General features: G+C 34.7%; 1 protein-coding gene across 3 annotated transcripts in view; it reads left to right on the top strand.

Annotated features, from left to right (window-relative positions):
- Positions 1-20,074, top strand: part of PPP2R3A (protein phosphatase 2 regulatory subunit B''alpha) — a 223,888-nt gene that overhangs the window by 190,956 nt on the left and 12,858 nt on the right. For all 3 annotated transcript variants that reach the window (XM_082654434.1, XM_082654435.1, XM_082654436.1), the window contains 3 exons: positions 5,104-5,279; positions 6,557-6,675; positions 8,355-8,461. In XM_082654434.1, the coding sequence (XP_082510560.1) occupies positions 5,104-5,279; positions 6,557-6,675; positions 8,355-8,461 (402 nt within the window). The remainder of the gene's footprint in view (positions 1-5,103; positions 5,280-6,556; positions 6,676-8,354; positions 8,462-20,074) is intronic.

The following is a 20,074-nucleotide window of genomic DNA, read 5'->3' as shown; positions in this document are numbered from 1 at the left end:
ACTATTCCAAAAAATTGAAAAGGAAGGAACAATTCTAAATTCATTATACTGATATCAAAACCAGATAAAGACACTACAAAAAAAATTACAGGCCAATATGTCTGATGAACATAAAATGCAAAAATCCTCAACAAAATATTAGCAAATTGATTTCAATCATATAGTAAAAGAACCATACACCATTATCAAGTGTATTACACAGATGCACGGATGGTTCTGTATGCACAAATCAATCAACATGATATACTACATTAACAAAGTGAAGGATAAAATGATCTAGTCACATGATCATGTGACTAGATGCAGAAAAAGCATTTGACAAAATTCAGTATCCATTTTTGATAAAAACTCTCCAACAAAATGGATATAGAGGGAACATGTATCAACATAATAAAGGCCATATATGACAAACCAGCAGCTAAGAAAATACTCAACAGTGAAAAGCTGAACGCTTTTCCTCTAACATCAGGAACACGAAAAAGATTTCCACCATTGACACTTTTATTCAACATAGTATTGGAAGTGCTAGCCACAGCAATCACACAAAAAGAGATAAAAAGTATCCACATTGGAAAGGAAGTAGTAAGACTGTCACTATTTGCAGATGATATGATAATATATATAGAAAACCCTAAAGACTCCACCAAAACACTATTGGAACTAATAAATGAATGCAGTAAAACTTCAGGATACAAAATCAATATACAGAAATCTATTGCATTTCTATAGACGAATAATGAATTATCATAAAGAAATTAACGTAACATTATATTTATAATTGCAACCAAAAGAACAAAATAGCCAGGAACAAATTTTGCCAAGAAAGTGAAAGACCTATACTCTGAAAACTATCAAACACTGATGAAAGAAACTGAAGACAATATAAATGAATGGAAAGATATAAGAATTAATATTGTTAAAATGTCCATACTATCCAAAGCAATCTACAGATTCAGTGCAATCCCTATCAGAGTATCAATGGCATTTTTCATGGAATTGGGACAAATAATCCTAAAATGTGTATTGGAACCACGAAAGACTGTGAAAACCAAAGCAATATTAAGAAAGAACAAAGCTGGAGGTATCATACACCCTAATTTCAAACTATGCTACAAAGCTACAGTCATCAAAACTGTATGGTCTTGGCAGAAAAACAGACACATAGATCAATGGAACAGAATAGAGAGCCCAGAAAGAAGCCCACTCTTACATGGTCAATTAATGTACAGCAGTGGAGCCAAGAATATACAATTGGGAAAGGACAGTCTCTTCAATAAATGATGTTGGGAAACTTGACAGCTACATGCAAAAGAATGAAACTGGATCACTTTCTATGCTATATACAAAATATAAACTCAAAATGGATTGAAGACTTAAATGTGAGACCTGAAACCATGAAACTCCTAGAAGAAAACATAGGCTGTATACTCTTTTACATTCGTCTTAGCAATATATATTTTTTTGGATCTGTCTCTTCAGGCAAGGGCAACAAACAAAAATAAACAAATGAGACATCAATCTAAAAAGGTTTTGTGCAGCAAAGGAAACCATCAACAAAACATAAAGGGAACTTACTGAATAGAAATACTTGTAGATGATATATCTGATAAGGGGTTAATATCTAAAATATATTTTAAAACTCACACAATATCAAAAAAAAACAGTCTGATTAAAAAGTGAGCAGAGGGCATGAATAAACATTTTTCCAAGGAAGGCGTACAGATGGCCAACAGACACATGAAATGATCTTCAATATCACTAATCATCAGGGGAATGCAAATCTAAACCACAATGAGATCCTCACATCTTTCAGAATGGCTGTTATCAAAGAGACAACAAATAACAAGTGTTGGTGAGGATATGGAGAAAAGGGAACCCTTATGCACTGTTGGTGAGAATGTAAATTGGTGCAGCCACTACAGAAGACAGTGTAGAAGTCCGTCAAAAAATTAAAAATAGAACTGCTATATGATCCAGCAATTTTACTTCCAGGTATTTACCCAAAGAAAACAAAAACACTAATTTGAAAAGATACGTGCACTCCAACGTTCAGTGAAGCATTATTCACAATAACCAACATATGGAAGTAACCTAAGTGTCCATCGATAGATAAGTGGCTAAAGATGCTGTGATACACACACACACACACACACACACACACACACACACACACAATGGAATTTTACTCAGCCATAAAAAAGGAATGAAATCTTGCCATTTGAAACAACATGGATGGGCTTTAAGGGTATTATGCTAAGTGAAATACGTCTGACAGAGAAAGACAAATACCATATGATTTCATTTATATGTGGAATTTAAAAACCAAACAAACAAAATAAGACAGAAACATACTCACCAATATGGAGAACACAGTGGTGGTCACCAGAGGGTAAGGGGGTGGTTGGGTGAAATAGATGAAGGGAAATTGAGAGGTACAAACTTCCAGATATAAAATATATAAGGCATGTGGATGCACTGTATTGCATAGGGAATACAGTCAATAATACGGTAATAACTTTGGTGACAGATGGTTACTAGATATGTTGTGGTGATCAATTCATAATATGTATAAATGTCAAATCACTATGTTGTACACCTGAAACTAATATAATATTACATGTCAACTATACTTCAATTTTAAAAAAGGAGGGGAAAGAATCTAGACTTGGGGGGAGTGGTCTCGGTTGTATGTCTTTAAAAGTTTGGGTGCACAATGTGGGGTTCAAACTCTTTGCTCCTCAGGGAGAAGCTCTGGATTTTGAGTTTCTACCTGATTGTGGGTCACTGTGCTGGGTTGGGTTTTACAGCAAGATTGTGTCTCAGCATCTCCTACCCACTTAGGTGTGAGTTTTTTCTCATTTGCCCAATATGTAGGAGTCACTCAGCTAGTTTTTAGTTTTTTTCAGAGGAAATTGGTCCATATGTAGCTATAGATTTGGCATGTCTTGGGAGGAGGTGAGTTCAGGATCTTTCTACTTGACCATCTTGAACCATAACTCTGAAGTCAGTCTCTTGAAGAGATATCTGTACTCCCTTGTTCATTACAGCATTATCACAATAGCCAAAATATGGAATCAACCTAAATGTTCCTCAAAGAATAAATGGATAAAGAAAATGTGGTATATGTATACACACACAGTGGAATATTACTCAGCCTTTAAAAAGAAGGAAATCCTATCATTTGTAACATGGATGAACCTGGAGGACATAATGCTAATTGGAATAAGCCAGGCACAGAAAGACAAATAGTGCATGAAAAACAAGTCAAACTTATGGAAGCAGAGAGTAGAATGGTGGTTACCAGGGGCTGGAGGTGTGAGGGAAATGGGGTGATGCTGGTCAAAGGGTACAAAGTTGTAGTTATATAGAATGAGTAAATCTAGAGATCTAATGTACAATATAATGACTATACATTTAATATAATATTGTGTTAAATACTGGAAATTTACTTAGAGAGGGTAGAGTTCAGGTCTTCTCATCCCTACCCCCCCCAAAAAAAATGGTTAACACTGTGAGGAGATGATATGTTAAGTATCATCTTTACTGTAGTAATCGTTTTTACTGTAATCGTTTTTACATCTTTACTGTAGTAATCGTTTACTGTGTAATTGTTTTTACATCTTTACTGTAGTAATCGTTTACTGTGTAATCGTTTTTACATCTTTACTGTAGTAATCGTTTCACTGTGTATATCACATTATTTTGTTATATATCTTAAATACATACAATTTTTAGTTAAAATGTTTTAAAATTTTTTAATGAAATTAGCTACAGTAAAAAAGTAAAAAGAAACATAAGATTTAAATTAATTATGTATCTTATTTAACCCAATATATCTAAAATGTTATTTCAACATGTACTCAGTATAAAAGTATTGATGTTTTACTGTTTTTTTTCTTCCTAAGTCTTCAAAATCTGTTGTGTATTTGCACTTAAAGACATCTCAGATTGGACTAGCCACATATAGCTAGTGGCTACCATATTGGACCATGCAGATTTGAATTATAAGAATGCCACAAAAATAGAATGGATAAGGGGAAACAGAGGCAGGGAAGAAACAAAATAATTTGAGAAAATGTCCAAGAACTAAAGAATACTAGTTTCCAGATTGAGCCCAGCAAAATAAGTGAATTAGATACAGACCAAGGCACCTCATATTATTTCAAAACACCAGAAACCTCTATAGGCTTCAAAGGAAAAAAAAAAAAAAAAAACAGGTTACAGTCAAAGGATCAGTGGCTTTAGACTTCTCAACAACAATGGATAAATGGAAGACAATGGATCAGTGCCTTTAAAATTCTGAAGGAAAAGAACCACCAACCTATAATTCTATAAATACCAACTACATTGGGAGTAGATAAAAGGTATTTTCAATGATCCAAGATCTAAAAATGTAGCTTTTAGGAAGCTACTGAAGGATGTGTTACACCAAACAAGGAAGTAAACCAAGAATGAGGAAAATGTGATATATAAGAAACAGGAGAAAGGTGAAGGGAATTCCTAGAGTGAAACTGTGAACCAGGCCTAGAGATCAACCAGTCTAGATGAGAGTAAGTCAGAAGGAACCAAGAAAGACTTCAAGGAAATGCAATTGATAGAATACCTAATGGGACTGATTATGGATGTAGAAAACTGGTAGAGGTTTTGGGGTTGAATTAGTAACATGTACTGTACCCCAAAAACTAAGCAAATAAAAGAGAAAAGGAAAATGTAGTTATAAACTCTGAATGTTGAGTAATTTATCTATATATTAAGAGGCTGGGGAGGGCTGTGGGTAAGGTGGAATGAGTGGCAAAACAGCTGAAACCTCATCTTTCATAGTGCAAAATTAATCCACTCCTTAAAACAGAAATATGAGAAAGGAGCAATATAGACATCTTAACTGAAATGTAAAGATAAAAACCAAAATCAGGTGTTGAAAATGGTTGGATCTGGGGAAGAGAAAATAAAGGTCTGCCATTTTTTCTGATAAATTTTGTAAAACTATGTCTAAGTCTAAAGTATACACATATGTAACTTTTAAAAGAAACATGAACAATAATAAATCTGAGTGAATAAAGGACCTTTAACGGGCCATTGCTAATGAGTATCCTTATGTCCTAGCATTGAGTACTGGTTCCGCTGCATGGATGTGGATGGGGATGGTGTGCTCTCCATGTACGAGCTGGAATACTTCTATGAGGAGCAGTGTGAACGGATGGAAGCCATGGGCATTGAGCCCTTGCCATTCCATGATTTGCTGTGCCAGATGCTTGACCTGGTGAAGCCAGCCAACGATGGTAAGATTGAATAAAGAGCCATTTGCATTGTACACCTAGGTGTACAATGCAAACTCCGTTGCACTGTAACGGAGTGTGGGATATAATCCTGGATGGTCCTAAATTATTTAACTTCCCAGAGTCTTCCATACAGGCTTTCCAAATACAGAAGTATTTAAGTTTCTCCTTTATTGTTAGCATAGAACCAACAATTGATGGCAAATTCTGTTTAAGAAATAGGCTTTTTCAACTTAAAATAGAACTACCATATGATCCAGCAATCCCACTCCTGGGCATATATCCAGAGAAAACTGTAAGTTGAAAGGATACGGGCACCCCCGTATTAATTGCAGCACTATTTATAATAGCCAGGACATGGAAGCATCCTAAATGCCCATCAACAGAGGAATAAATAAAGAAGTTGTGGTACGTGTATACAATGGAATATTACTCAGCCATAAAAAGGAATGAAATAATGCCATTTGCAGCAACATGGATGAACCTAGAGATTATCATAAGTGAAGTAAGTCAGACAGAGAAAGACAAATATATGATATCACTTATATGTGGAATCTAATTTTTTTAAAAAAAGATACAAATGAACTTATTTATAAAACAGAAGCAGACTTATAGATATCAAAAACAAACTTATGGTTACCAGAGGGGAAGGTGGGATAAATCAGGAGCTTGGGATGAACACATGCACGCTACTATACTTAAGCTAGATGACCAATGGGGACCTACTGTATAGCACAGGGAACTCTACCCAATATTCTGTGATAGCCTATATGAAAAAAGAATCTAAAAAAGAATGAATACGTGTGTATGTATAACTGAATCACTTTGCTGTACACCTGAAACTAACACAACATTGTAAATCAACTATACTTCAATAAAATTAAAATATATAAATTAAAAAAATTGTTTAAAGAAAAAAAAAAGAAATAGGCTTTTTCCATAGAAACAGAAAGCAGATTAGTGATTGCCAGGGGCTGAGGATTTGAGAGGGGAGATGGAGTTGGACTGCTTGATGGGTACAGTTTCCTTTGGGGGTGAAGAAAATGCTATGAAATGTGACAGTGGTAATGGTTCTGCAACATTGTGAATGTACGAAAAGCCACTAAGTTGTACCCTTTAAAATGGTTAAAATGGTGAATTTTATGTGAACTTTACCTCAAAAAAAAAGAAATCAATTTTTATAATCAAATAAGCATATGCACATACTTTTAAACTTCAGTAAAAGTTTTTTTCACTTGCCAAAACAGCTCTTGAAATTTACCAGATTTGTTCTTACACAGGCAAAATAACTCTACGAGATCTGAAGAGATGCAGAATGGCTCACATCTTTTATGACACTTTCTTTAATCTGGAGAAATACTTAGACCATGAACAGAGAGATCCCTTTGCGGTCCAGAAGGTACCAGTATAGTTTTAACTTCTATTTGAGGGCTGCAGTATCAGGGGTTGTGTGCTACAGATAAAAATGGTCTCTGTCTGCAGGAATTCTGGTATTTAAAGAGGTAACATTTAAAACATTTCATCACATACTGAAATGAGAGAATAAAGGACCTAGAGCACATATCTTCCCATAGTATTAGAAAGTATATTGGGCTTGATTTAACTGTACCATTCAATTTCGGGATGACAAGGTAATAAAAACTAGATGCTCTCCAAAATAAGACAACCTTCAGATAACGTAACACTTTTTCAAGTAGTAATGATCACTGTACATGACTATCAGTTTGAAGACATTCTACAGCTGAAGAGGGGTGAGCTGCCTTCCCCATACACAAAAACCTGTGGACTCTCAGAAAACCCATGTCCAGAAAAACACGAAACAAACAAAAAGCAGAATATCACCACTTCTTCTAATCCCCTGTTTAAAGAGTAAAAATTATATTGATGGAAAAGAACTGTTTCAGTTGAGTCCTATAGGAGTACAAGTACAGGAAACTTTCTCAGTCTTTTCTTTGTCTTCCATATGTTGCATAACTGTACTTGTAAGAATATAAAGATCAGCTCCTAAAACCAAATACTCTGCACTGGAACTTGGGGCATATCAAGATGCATTATCACTAGCCTGAAGTCAGTATTATATCATTGAGTTTAAGATGCCCCATTATTTTATATACCTTTAAGCAAGAAAAGTTATTGCCAATTGTAAGTCTGAGATGCATGCCAATTTCAGAGATGTTAAAAGGGTGGGGTGAAGTTCTTAAAGTGGATTAAATACAGTAATTAAGGCATTGTGTAGTCAATATTTAGGTACTTGCATTCTTCTAGGCATAACTAACCTTACACCCTAGGGCAATACTAACTCAATTTCATCATGGAAAAACATCATTTTACCTAGAACATATAATCCAGGATGCTGCCTGTATTGTAGAAGGAAAAGAAAATATATGCCCTTTTTCCCCCTTCATTTCTTTTATTTATGTTATAAATTTTACTTTAAATTTTTTACCTTTAAATTTTCCTTTTTTTTCTGAGAGGTGGTAATTATCAACATTCTGAAAGTGCAGAAAGTGCTCAGTAAATTCCAAGCACTGTGTTGAAAAGACACTGGTTATATAGAGATGATTCAGTATATAAAGAATGGGTATACAGAGATGAAAAACGACAGAAGAGCAAAAGGTGGCAACCAAGCATAGTATAGCGAAGGAAATGATTGGGGGAAGAAGGGCAGTTTCTAAAAGATAACACAGATAACACGGTATCTGAGCTGGCTTTGAAAGAAGCAATAAAAATTTGTCAGAGGAAGGGATGGTACATTTCAGGTGGGCATAAGCAAACCACAAGTCACTCCAGATAGCTGCTGTGCAAAGTGCCAGAGGAGAAGGGGCTAGAGAAGAGCCTCTGATAACAAGGCTGAAGAATCTAGACCTAAACAGTCTAGCTGCTGAACAGCCTTATAATTTTTTAATTCACGGTGTAGAAAATCACTTTAGGAATGTTACTTTAGCACCACTTTTAACATGTTTAAATGAAACATGTTTCAGATAGGTTTTTTTTCAGTGATGTAAAACATTTGTAATGACCTATCTCCAATTCTTTGTCTTTGATTTTGTTTCCTGTGGCTGTCCTTTTCCCAATCAGGATGTTGAGAATGACAGTCCTGAGCCCTCTGACTGGGACAGGTTTGCTGCTGAGGAATATGAGACCCTTGTAGCAGAGGAGTCTGCCCAAGCACAGTTCCAGGAAGGGTGAGTGAGTCTGCCTTGGTCTTGTAGAACTTTTTTTAACAGGGGTAATAACCACATTAGGACCACCTTAAAAAATCAAGCTAGTAATCCTTTCCTATTTCTACCATTTTTGAATATCATAAAAATGAGTGATTTTAACCAACTTCAGTTAAATGAATATTTCCCCAGCAGTCTTCTCTCTCCTTCTTCACTAATTTCCTGAAAAGTCTTCTCATGTGCCATTTCCTTTAATGGAGTTGTACCTTTCACTGAAAACTGAGATCATTGTGCAGTCATACTACTTTGCTAGGGATGTTAGTACACCCTGTTTATAAATACAGGAGGAGGCTAGAACTGAAGCTGTTTTAAGTAGTAAAGATTATCATGTTTAAAACAAATCTTTATCAGACATGGTTTGGTGCTTTCAACCCTGAACAGGAAGTAACCTCTACAAGGATTTATAATAGGGTATAATTCCATAAAGGGACTGTGGTAAGAAATTAAATTATTCAAGACTTTTACTGCTTAGAACATTTCAGTAACTATAATTTGCTGGCTCTTTTCATCTTCTGGCGATTCCTTTAGCAGTTCCTATGATTCTTCCTTAGTCATTGTTTCTCTAAGCCTCTCAATTAATCTTTATTATTAATGTAATGCATTGTAATGCATTTTGAATAGGCAGTATATTAATTTGATTTAATATTCAAATAAAAGAATAAATAGTAAGTTTCCTGCTACCCAGTTGTCCCCAGAAGCAACCACTGTTATCATTTTCTGTGCACCCTTCCAAAGACACTCCATCCCCACTCCCTCCCACGTGTTCTCACACTCTCTCTCTCTCATACACAAACACACATATATACATACATATGTGTATATGTATAAAAGCAAATACACATATACATTCTTTTATTTCTTTCTTCCTCTTACACATATGGTACCATACTCATTATTTAGTTTCCTGCTTTTTCCACACTTTTATAAAGTTTCTGTTATAGAAGATGAATAAGTTCTGGAGATCTGCTGTACAACATAGTATCTATAGTTAAAAAATGGTATTGTGCACTTTAAAATATGTTAAGAAGATAGATCTCATGTTAAGTGTTCCTACAAAAGAAAAAAAAAACACAAGGAAATGTTGGAGGTAATGGATATGTTTAGTACCTTGGTTGTGGTGATGGTATCACAGATATAAGCATATATCCAAAATCATCAAGATGTATTCACTAAATGTGTACAGTTTTTTGTATCAAACTTCAATAAAGCTAAAAATGATAACAACAAAGATTGGGAGAGCAGCATGGTGAACCAGATACTTGTATTTTATGATCATTGAGGTATAAATGAGGCATCACAAATATTTGGGGGGCCCTGAGGTGTATGAAAAAATTAATAAAAGAATAACTGAAGGTTGGAGAAAAACAAATCAATAAATTGGAGATTATTCCATAAATATATTTAATGAATGTGCTAAGCTTTTTATAACTGCATAATATTCCACTATATAGTTATACCATTATTCTACATTCCTCCGTTCACAAACATTATAGTGAAAATAGTGAAATATTAGAGATATAATGTTGCAGTGAATAATCTTATGTGTCATTTTATACATATGCGGGATAAATTTCTAGTGTGTAGCAAACAGATAGCAAACTTGCAAAGACACAGGAGGATTTTAGAGAAACCAACAAGAAATGATGCAGACACCCAGAACTAGGTATGGTGGGAGCATTTCATCCCTAGGCCTAAAAGGACAAGTAGGTGAAACCATCATCAGAACCCAAAGAGAAGAGCTATATGGAGAGGGTCACCTGACAGAACTTGTGACCTTCGTAATGGGATTTAGCCAACCTGTGACAACCCAGCTGAGGGAGAGCTGCTAGAATATCCCGTTTCATTCTCATATCCTTCAGTATCCTGCAGGCACTTCGCTTTAGCTTCCAACCAGAAACCAGAAGACAAGAGAGCCCAATGGTGTGGTCCATTTGGGTCAGCCTCCTGGGGCACAGAGCTAGGGGAAGAGTAGATCTAGAGGGATAAACAGAAAATACCCAGCTCAGTAGATAATGTCAAATAGTCCTCCATAGAGATTGTACCATTAAGTCTTGAATATCTTTTTTGAGAGTACTGAAGAAGCCATCACCAAACCACCTTCTTTAATCTAGAGATTTCCTTAATATGCTTAGCCACAAAACTGGGACCTCATTTTTATGTCAAAGACCCAGAGGAAACGCTTAAAATCATTCATCATTCATTGATTATCTTAAGTCTGAGTGCATCAGAAAAGACAGGCAAGTTGATTCACAGGCATGATTTAGTTTTTTGGCAGGGGGCTTCATTAATACGAATTGGGGTAAGTGTACTGATCTTATGAAGCAATATCACTACTGTTAAGAAGATGTGTAGATGTTTATAATAGTGAAAACTGGAGACAATCTAAGTATTTAATAAGAAGAAGATTAATAAAATTATCCTACATATACACAGTGCAATCCCATGTAACCATTAAAAATCATTTTGTGGATGTATAATTCTTAACTAGCAAAGAAAAAACAGAGATGTGAAAGAAGGCTTTGAAATATCAAGTAAAACTGAATAGAAAGGAACAAAATAAAGTTATCAGAAAATTAGGTATATATAAGGAAAACAAAAGGGATCTAACTTAAACATACTAGACAGTGGAGCAAATGAAATAGAAAAAAATATTCAAAGATAACAGAAAAGCTTTTTTGAAATAAAAGAAGACCTGAATCTGAAAGGTCAGAAGTCACACCATATCCAGGAAATACTGATGATGACTGGCCCCATAGATGTGTGGTGAATTTAACAGAATTCAAAGATAAATAAAAGTTTACTTTGGGGGCTTTTTCCATTTTTAAAAAATGCAAGTCACCAGACAAAAGAGGAAAAAAGAATCAGCCTTGCCTCAGGTACCTCCACAGTAAAAATAAATACTAGAAGATCATAAAATAATATTTATAACTTTCTCAGAGAAAGAAATTCTATATCCTAAAATTTTATACTAACCCAAGATGGCATTCAAACATGAAAACACAAATGGATATTTTCAAACATACAAGAACTGAAAGGAATAAAGCACCCATGAGCTCTTCTTTAAAAAGGACATAATCATAAAACCAAGAGATGAACCAAAACAGAGAGCCCAGAAATGGAATGGCCATGGTGGAAAAGAAATAATAGTGAGTGTTCAATCCATTTAAATATAAAAGGATAGAGGCAGAACATAATATTCTGGAAAAAATAATATAACTAAAAGTGGGATGTAGAGAGGAGGAAGAAATATATGTGTAAGTTTCATTAGCAGGGCCTCAACAGCTACCCTCTAAAGCTGATAAGTCAAGTTGAGGGTTTAAGGCTATTAATTAAACACTTGAAAAACCAAAGCCAGACTCTAAATATTCTAATTCAATCAGAAAACATGTACACACAAAAAAGAAAAACACAGACCACGCAGCATAAAGATGAGAGAACTAAAACAAATACTTTTAAGTCAGTGAATATAAATGGAACAAACTCACTTATTAAAAGAAAAGTATTCAACTACAGAATGACAACAAAAGCTGAATTAAAAAAGACTAAACACCCCAAAAAAGCTGTCCTGATAACATCAGATTCTTGAAGCAGAAACTCCAAAAGGAATAAAAAGGAGAAACTGAAACCTGTTATTTGCAGCCATAATAAAATATTCCCTGAAAATGGATACCTTTGTGGTTTATTGTCCAGAGACCATTTACAAAATACATATTAGGCCACAAACAAAACTTCAGTGGACTTCTAAAAAGTAACAGTAATACAGACTAGCTTCTCATTTCAAGGAGGTAAACAAAGCATCCTGTAGTTTTCAGTCTCTGATACCATATAAAAATAAGAAATACAGAGCACCACTTGAAGTAATAGGAGAAACTTTCAGTGGACTAAAAGAAGGAAAGCAGATGGAATCGGATTGAAGAGGGAGCCAGAGCTTAGGTTCTATGCAGGAAGATGAGGAAGATAATTGCCACAGATAAAGGGAGCAGTACTTACAGATGATTCATACCTTAATTTGACTGAAACCAAGAGCAAGAGAGAAACCAGAAGAAGAAGCATCCCGGGAAGTTGAACCCTGTGCATCCCATCCTACCCATAAAGGAAAGACAAAAGCAGTGAGTATGGGATCTTGGGGCAGCATGGCCCATCCATCCCCCTATTCCCATTTAAAACACTAGCAACCCCACATTGCTCTCTCCTAAGCAGCCAGTGCAGAGGCAACAGTCTGTTCTCTACTACATAGTAAAGTGGACAAATATCAACCAATAAAATACTCAACAAATGGAAGAACTTTCAACCCTGGAAGGAGACTCACTACAACAATCAGAACAAGACATCAAAATGGGTATATTTACTTTTTTTTTTTCCTGCACCGCACAGCATGTGGGATCTTAATTCCTCAACCAGGGATCGAACTCGTGCCCCCTGCAGTGTAAGCGCAGTCTTTAATCACTGGACCGCCAGGGAGGTCTGACTATTTTTAGAGAGATAAGAGAGAATATTACACTCTTCAGGCAAGACCAGCCAAGTATCTTTCCAGTATCTGGAAATGAGAAGAAAAAAAATCTTAATGAAAAAACAAAATCATTGGGCTAAATAATAGAATGGACACATCTGAAAAGTTTTTGATTTGGAATATTGATTGTGATACAGGAGTAAGAAATCCTTGTAGAAACCAGTAGAAATAATAGCCAAATAATTCCCAGAATTTTAGCTGTTTAAACAAATAAAAATATACACAGAAACAGGAATCAGCACATTTTTTCTGGCCAGGTAGTAAATATTTTAGGCTTTGCAGGTCTCTGTCACAATTACTTAGCTCTGCCACGGTGGTGTGAAAGTAGACATAATGTGTAAGTAAGCGAATGTGGCTGTGTTCCAATAAAATTGTAATAATAGACACTGAGATATTAACTTCAGATCATGTTCACATCACGAAATAGTCTTTTGATTTTGTTTTCAAATTTAAAAAGGTAAAACCATTCTTAGCTCATGGGCTGTACCAAAACAGGTGGTGAGACAGATCTGGCCCACCGATTGTAGTTTCCCAATCCCTGTAGTAGAGTGAAATTTCAGAACATAAAAGATAAAGAACTGAAAAGCTACCAGAGAGGGAAAAGGAAAGATTACCCACAAATTAAACACAAAAAGATACACTAACTAATATGTATAAAATAGATAACTAACAAGAACCTGCTATATTGCACAGGGAACTCCACTTCACTTCACTATACAGTAGAAACTAACACAACATTGTAAAACAACTATACCCCAATTTAAAAAAAAAGAGAGCACTTCACTGAAATACTGAAAAGAAAAAAACTTTGAACCCTGAATTCTGTTCCTATTTAAATGTGAGGGCCAGATAAAGACATTTTTAGACATTCAAAGATGCAAAATGGTTGCCACCCACAGATGATCTCTGAAAGAAATACGAAAGGGTATTCTTCAGCAAGAAGGTAAATATATCCTAGAGGAATAGTGGGATACAAGAAACAACAAAATTAGTAAAATTTATCCTTAGAATTAGGGAAGTATTGATTATAGATACTGTTAACAGAGAGAGTAAAAGAAGGTCGGGGTAATATGCTATGAATCTTTATTAGAGTGAAGAATATAGACACTGATAAATTTATATTTAACAATGACTAGAGTTAAAGTATGTCTGTTGGGCTTCCCTGGTGACGCAGTGGTTAAGAATCCGCCTGCCAAGGCAGGGGACATGGGTTCGAGCCCTGGTCCAGGGAGATCCCACATGCCACAGAGCAACTAAGTCCATGCACCACAACTACTGAGCCTGTGCTCTAGAGCCCGCGAGCCACAGCTACTGAAGCCCGCGTGCCTAGAGCCTGTGCTCCACAACAAGAGAAGCCACTGCAATGAGAAGCCTGCGTACCACAATGAGTAGCCTCTGCTCTCTGCAACTGGAGAAAAGCCCGTGCGTAGCAACAAAGACCCAACGCAGCCAAAAATAAATACATAAAGCAAATAAATTAAAATTTATTTATATATGTCTGTTAAAAAGTTTAAGGACGGGGCTTCCCTGGCGGCGCAGTGGTTAAGAATCTGCCTGCCAATGCAGGGGACACGGGTTCGAGCCCTGGTCCAGGAAGAACCCACATGCCATGGAGCAATTAAGCCCATGCACCACAACTACTGAGCCTGCACTCTAGAGCCCGTGCTCCGCAACAACAGAAGCCACCGCAACGAGAAGCCCACGCAATGCAATGAAGATTAGCCCCCGCTCACCGCAACTAGAGAAAGACCGCGCACGGCAACTAAGACCCAATGCAGCCAAAAATTAAAAAAAAAGAAAGTTTAAGGAAAACCACTAAAAGAATAAATATTAAATAGAAAACTTTCTAATCATTTTTAGAAAAAGACAGTAGACTATTAACTGGAAAAATAGTTGTATAAAGAAAACTCAATCTACTAAAAGACAATGTGTTTATCAGTATTCTTTTGGTGAGAAGTGACTTTAACTCAAATTGGCATAAGGGGGGAAAAGCATTAGCAAAAAGGAAATTATTGAACTTTTATTGAATTCAATAATTATTGAATTATAGAACTGAGAAGTCTAGGGATAGTACTGACTTTAGAGACTTTGATTTTATCTCTTTCATCTCTTAGATAATGCTTTCCTTTCATTCTTTCACTCTTCAGCAAGTTTTTTATATGTGGTGGCAAGATGATACCTTCAAGTTCAAATAAAAGAGAAAATCCCTTTCCCACAAGGTTCAACAAGCTGCCCAGGACTTGTGTTGGCTCTGATTGGCTTGGTTTGGGTCTAGTCCCTGAACCAGCTCCTGAAGGAGTTAGGCCTAGAACTTAGCTTGGACAGGAGTCAAGTTCACCCAAACCATGTGTATTCCCAAGGAAAATTTGGGAATTTTGAAAATATGGCCCCAAAAAAGGAAATGCTATACTGGTAAAGGAACACCAGATGTCCACTACAGTAAGAAAGGAGACAAGAAGACAAAGACAGACAAAATAAATGGACAAAGTAAGTCCAGATAAAGTATGAATCACAAAACTCAGAATGGATTAAAAATCCAACTGTACACCATTCTTTTAGATTCATACCTAACACAGAGGTAACAGTCAAATAAATAGTAAACAAGAGGAAATCAGGTATAGCAATGTTAATGAGACAAAGAGAATTGAAACCTTTAAAAGAAACTTACCAGTATTTCAGCAGCTGGCCATGAAAATAAGTTACGAACTTTATGCAATACATAAAACAAATCTGATATAAATACAAGGAAAAATTCACAATCCCATAGTCATATAAAAACCAACAAATCAAACAGGCTAAAAAATTCATAAAGAATATAGAATTAGTAAACTTTCATAGAGGTACTCAAAAGTATACTTGGTACCCAACAAATACACATGGAACCATCACAATAAAGTACCTATTTATTAAGGCATGAAGGAAACTGCAACATTTTTTAAAATTACTAGCATATAGGGCACATTTGTTACTTAAAATGTAACCTGAAATTAACAACAACAACAAAAATGCACATATCTGGAGAGTTAAAAATAAAATTTTGAAAAATTAAATATATCTTAAAATAATTGTTAAGCTAAAGAGAAGATCAAAATACCAATTACAGTTTCTTTTAGAATCAGGCAATGAAAGCATTATATTTATTAAAATCTGTGGGATATGGACAGGGGAAAATTTGTAACCTGTAGACAGAAATAAATGAATTAGGCGATGCATGAAAAAGGATGACAAAATAGACCCAAATAAAGTACATGAAAGGAAGAAGTTCAACAACTGTATTTCAAACAAAAATAAATCTATTAACTTATCCATACATACCCATATTCTGTGCCAAGCACTATTCTAAATATTTTAATTCATAAAACTTCTATTTTGTAGGTGCTGTTATCCCTAGTTTACAGATATTAAAACTGAACTACAGAAGATTAATTTGTCAAATCTACCAACATATATAAAAGAATACATCATCAGTAAGGGGGTTTTATCCCAAGATTGCAACAGTGGTTCAACTTTACAAAATCTGTCATTAACAGATGAAAGGAGTAAAAAAGGAAACAAAATATAAACTGATTCTTTGAAGGCATGTGATAAAATATATCTTCTGGTTTGGAAAAAAATTATAAAACTAAGCAAACTTAAGAGCACCTCCTTAATGGGTAAAGGGTATTAATCCCATGCCCCAGAAACAACCAGCTAAAAATATAATAGAAAAAAATCCTATTTGTGATATCAACAAAAAAAGTGACTCCAAAATATATGTGAAGAAAATATAAAATTTCACTAAAAGTTACAAAGATCATTCCCCATGTTAAAATTAATTTATTAATTTGATATAATCCCCCCAAATATGTTGTAGAACTTGATCAGCTAATTCTAAAACTCATACTGAACAATAAATACAAAAGACTTGCAGTGAGTTCTGAAAAGAAACAAAGGTATGGTGGGGCACAGGGGACGTGTACTATAAAGCCATAGTAATTAAACTCATTTTAGAATCCATGCCAAAACAGAAGATTTATGCAAAGCAATACAGTATATGATAAAGATAGTGTGTCAAGAAAAGTCTAGTCAGTAAAATGTTGGCTCTCTGGTGGAGTGAAGAAAGTACATATTAAGCTAATATCTGCATGCAAATAAAGAGTTTAAAAGCAAAAAAGTGATGGGAGAAATTTATAGGGAAATTATTTATAGATATGAGTATATTTTAAAAGTGACAAATTCTATATCACAGTCAAAAGCAAACACATAGGGTTGAATAGTCTTTCATAAATTGGATTCTTCAAAATCAGTAGTTAAGAACATGAATATTAACCAATTCTACAACATCAAAAGATAGAAATTTCACCCAGGAAATAACAATGAAAATTCCCACTTCACCAACAGTTAAAATGTAGTAGCCAGATATAACAATTTTAAGTGTTATCTGTACCTAACAACAAAGCCCCAAAATACATGAAACAAAAATTGCCAGACAATTCAACAATTATAGCTGGAGATTTCAACACTCCTCTTACAGTAACTGATAGAACTAGAGACAATCTCTAAGGATACAGAAGACTTGAACAACACAGTCAATGTATTTGATCTAATCAATATATACACTCCACAAAACAGTAGCAAAATACACATTTTTCTCAAATGCACATGGAACTTCTTCAGGAAAGACCATCTGTTAGGTGAATAAAACAAGATTCAGTAAATTCAAATCAAGTATGTTTTCTGACCATTATAGAATAAAATTACAAATCAATAACAGAAGGAAATCTGGGAACCCCAAAATGTTTGGAAATTAAATAACACACTTCTAAAGACGCATGGGTCAAAGAAGACACTGCAGGGAAATTTAATACTATCTTGAAACGAATGAATATAAAAGAACATATGAAAATGTATGAGGTGCAGTTAAAGCAGTGCTTAGAGAAATATTTATGGCCCAGAAAGGTCGAACATCAATAATATAAGCTTCCATCTTAAGAAACTAGAAAAAGGAGGAGCCAAGTAGACCCAAAATAAGTAGAAAGAAGGAAATAACAAAGATCAGAGTAGAAATCCATGAAATAGAAAATAGGAAAATAATATGAAAGAACTGATGAAACCAAAAGTTGGTTCTTTGGAAAGATTTTAAAAGAGATAAAGCTTTAGAAAAAACGAGAGAGAGGAATAAATTAAAATCAGGATGAAAGAGGTTGCATCACTATGGACACTATAGAACTTAATTATAAAGGAATATTATGAACAACTTTATCCCAATAAATTTGACATCTTAGATGACATGGGACAAAATCCTCAAAAAACTCAAATTACCAAAACTGGCTCAAGTAGAAATGGAAAATCAGGATAGACTATATCAAGATACTAAAATTATTAAGTTTTCCCCAAAAGAAAAGTCCAGGTCCAGATGGTTCCAATGGCAAGTTCTGTCAAATATTTAAGGGAAAAAATAATACCAATCTTTCATTAATACTGTCAGAAAATAATAGTAGGAGGGAACACTTCTAAATTTATTTTAGAAAGCCAATATTACCTTTATACCAAACCCAGACAAAGATCACGAGAAATGAAAACTACAAACCAGTATCCCTCATGAACATCAATATAAAACTTTTCACAAAATATTTATCAAATCCAGCAACATATAAAAAAGATTATACACTCTAAGTGGGGTTTACCTCAGGAATGGAAGGCTGTCTTAACATCTGAAAATCTATTAATGTAATACACCATATTCATATAATAAAGGACAAAAACCACATAATTTCCACAGACACAAAAAAAGCATTTGACAAAATCCAACATCCATTCACAGTAACTCTTACCCCAGTAAGGATAAAAAGGAACTTCCTTAACCTGATAAAAGGCATCTATAATTAACATCATACGTATAGTGAAAAACTGAATGCCTTTCCACTAAGATCAGGAACAAGGCAAGGATGTTTCTGTCCCTCCCCATTTCTACTCAGCACTGTAACTGAGGGTCCTAGCCTGTGCAGTAAGACAAGAAAAAAAAACATTAAAAGTGTTCAGATAGATTGGAAAGAAAAAAGTAAATCTATTCCTAGATTATATATCCTTTAAGTAGAAAATACAAAGAAATCTGTGTAAACGCTACCAGAACTAATAAATGAGTTAGCAAGGTCTCAGAATACAAGCTCAGTATACAAAAATCAGTTGTATTTCCATGTACTAGCAATGAACAATCAAATAGTGAAATTCAAATAAAGAATTCTATTCACAACAGCATCAAAAAGAAAAAATACAATAAATATAACAAAAGAACTATAATACTTGCACGCTGAAAACTGCAAAACAGTGCTGAGAGAAATTAAAGACCCAAATAAATAGAATTAGAAAGCTCAGTATTGTTAAAAAGTCAGTTCTCCCCAAATTGATCTACAGATTTAACCCACTCCCTATCAAAATCCCTGCAGGCTTTTGTTATAGAAATTGGCAAACTGATCCTAAAATTTATATAGAAATGCAAAATACCTAGAATAGCCGAACACTTTTTTAAAAGAACAAAGTTGAAGGACTTAGGCTACCTGATTTCAAAACTTACTACAAAGCAAACAACCATCACGGCATTGTAGAATTGCTAAGTATACACAATCAATGAAACACTCTAGAAATAGACCCTCATATATACAGCCAATTAATTTTCAACCAAAGGAGAAAGGGTGGTCTTTTCAGAAATGATGCTGAAATAATTGGATGTCCATATGCAAAAACAAGAACCTCAATCCACATCTCACACCATATACAAAGATAATTATCTCGAGTTCCCTGGTGGTCTAGTGGTTAGGATTTGGCACTTTCACTGCCATGGCCTGAGTTCAATCCCTGGTGGGGGAACTGAGATCCTGCAAGCCGCATGAAGTGCCAAAATAATAATTATTATTATAATTATTAATAAATATTAATTAATTATTATCTCAGTAAATTTAAGAGCTGAAACCCTAAAGCTTCTAGAATAAAACATAGAAAAATCTTTGTGACCTTGGGTTAGGCAAGAGCAATAAAAATATTGATAAATTGGACTTCCTTCAAAATTAAAAACTATTGCTCTTCAAAGA

This window comes from Grampus griseus, assembly GCF_964374135.1.
Source record: "Grampus griseus genome assembly, chromosome: 5".
NCBI lineage: Eukaryota > Metazoa > Chordata > Mammalia > Artiodactyla > Delphinidae > Grampus > Grampus griseus.
The sequence above is the reverse complement of the archived record's forward strand: the minus strand, read 5'-3'. Positions and strand labels throughout refer to the sequence as shown.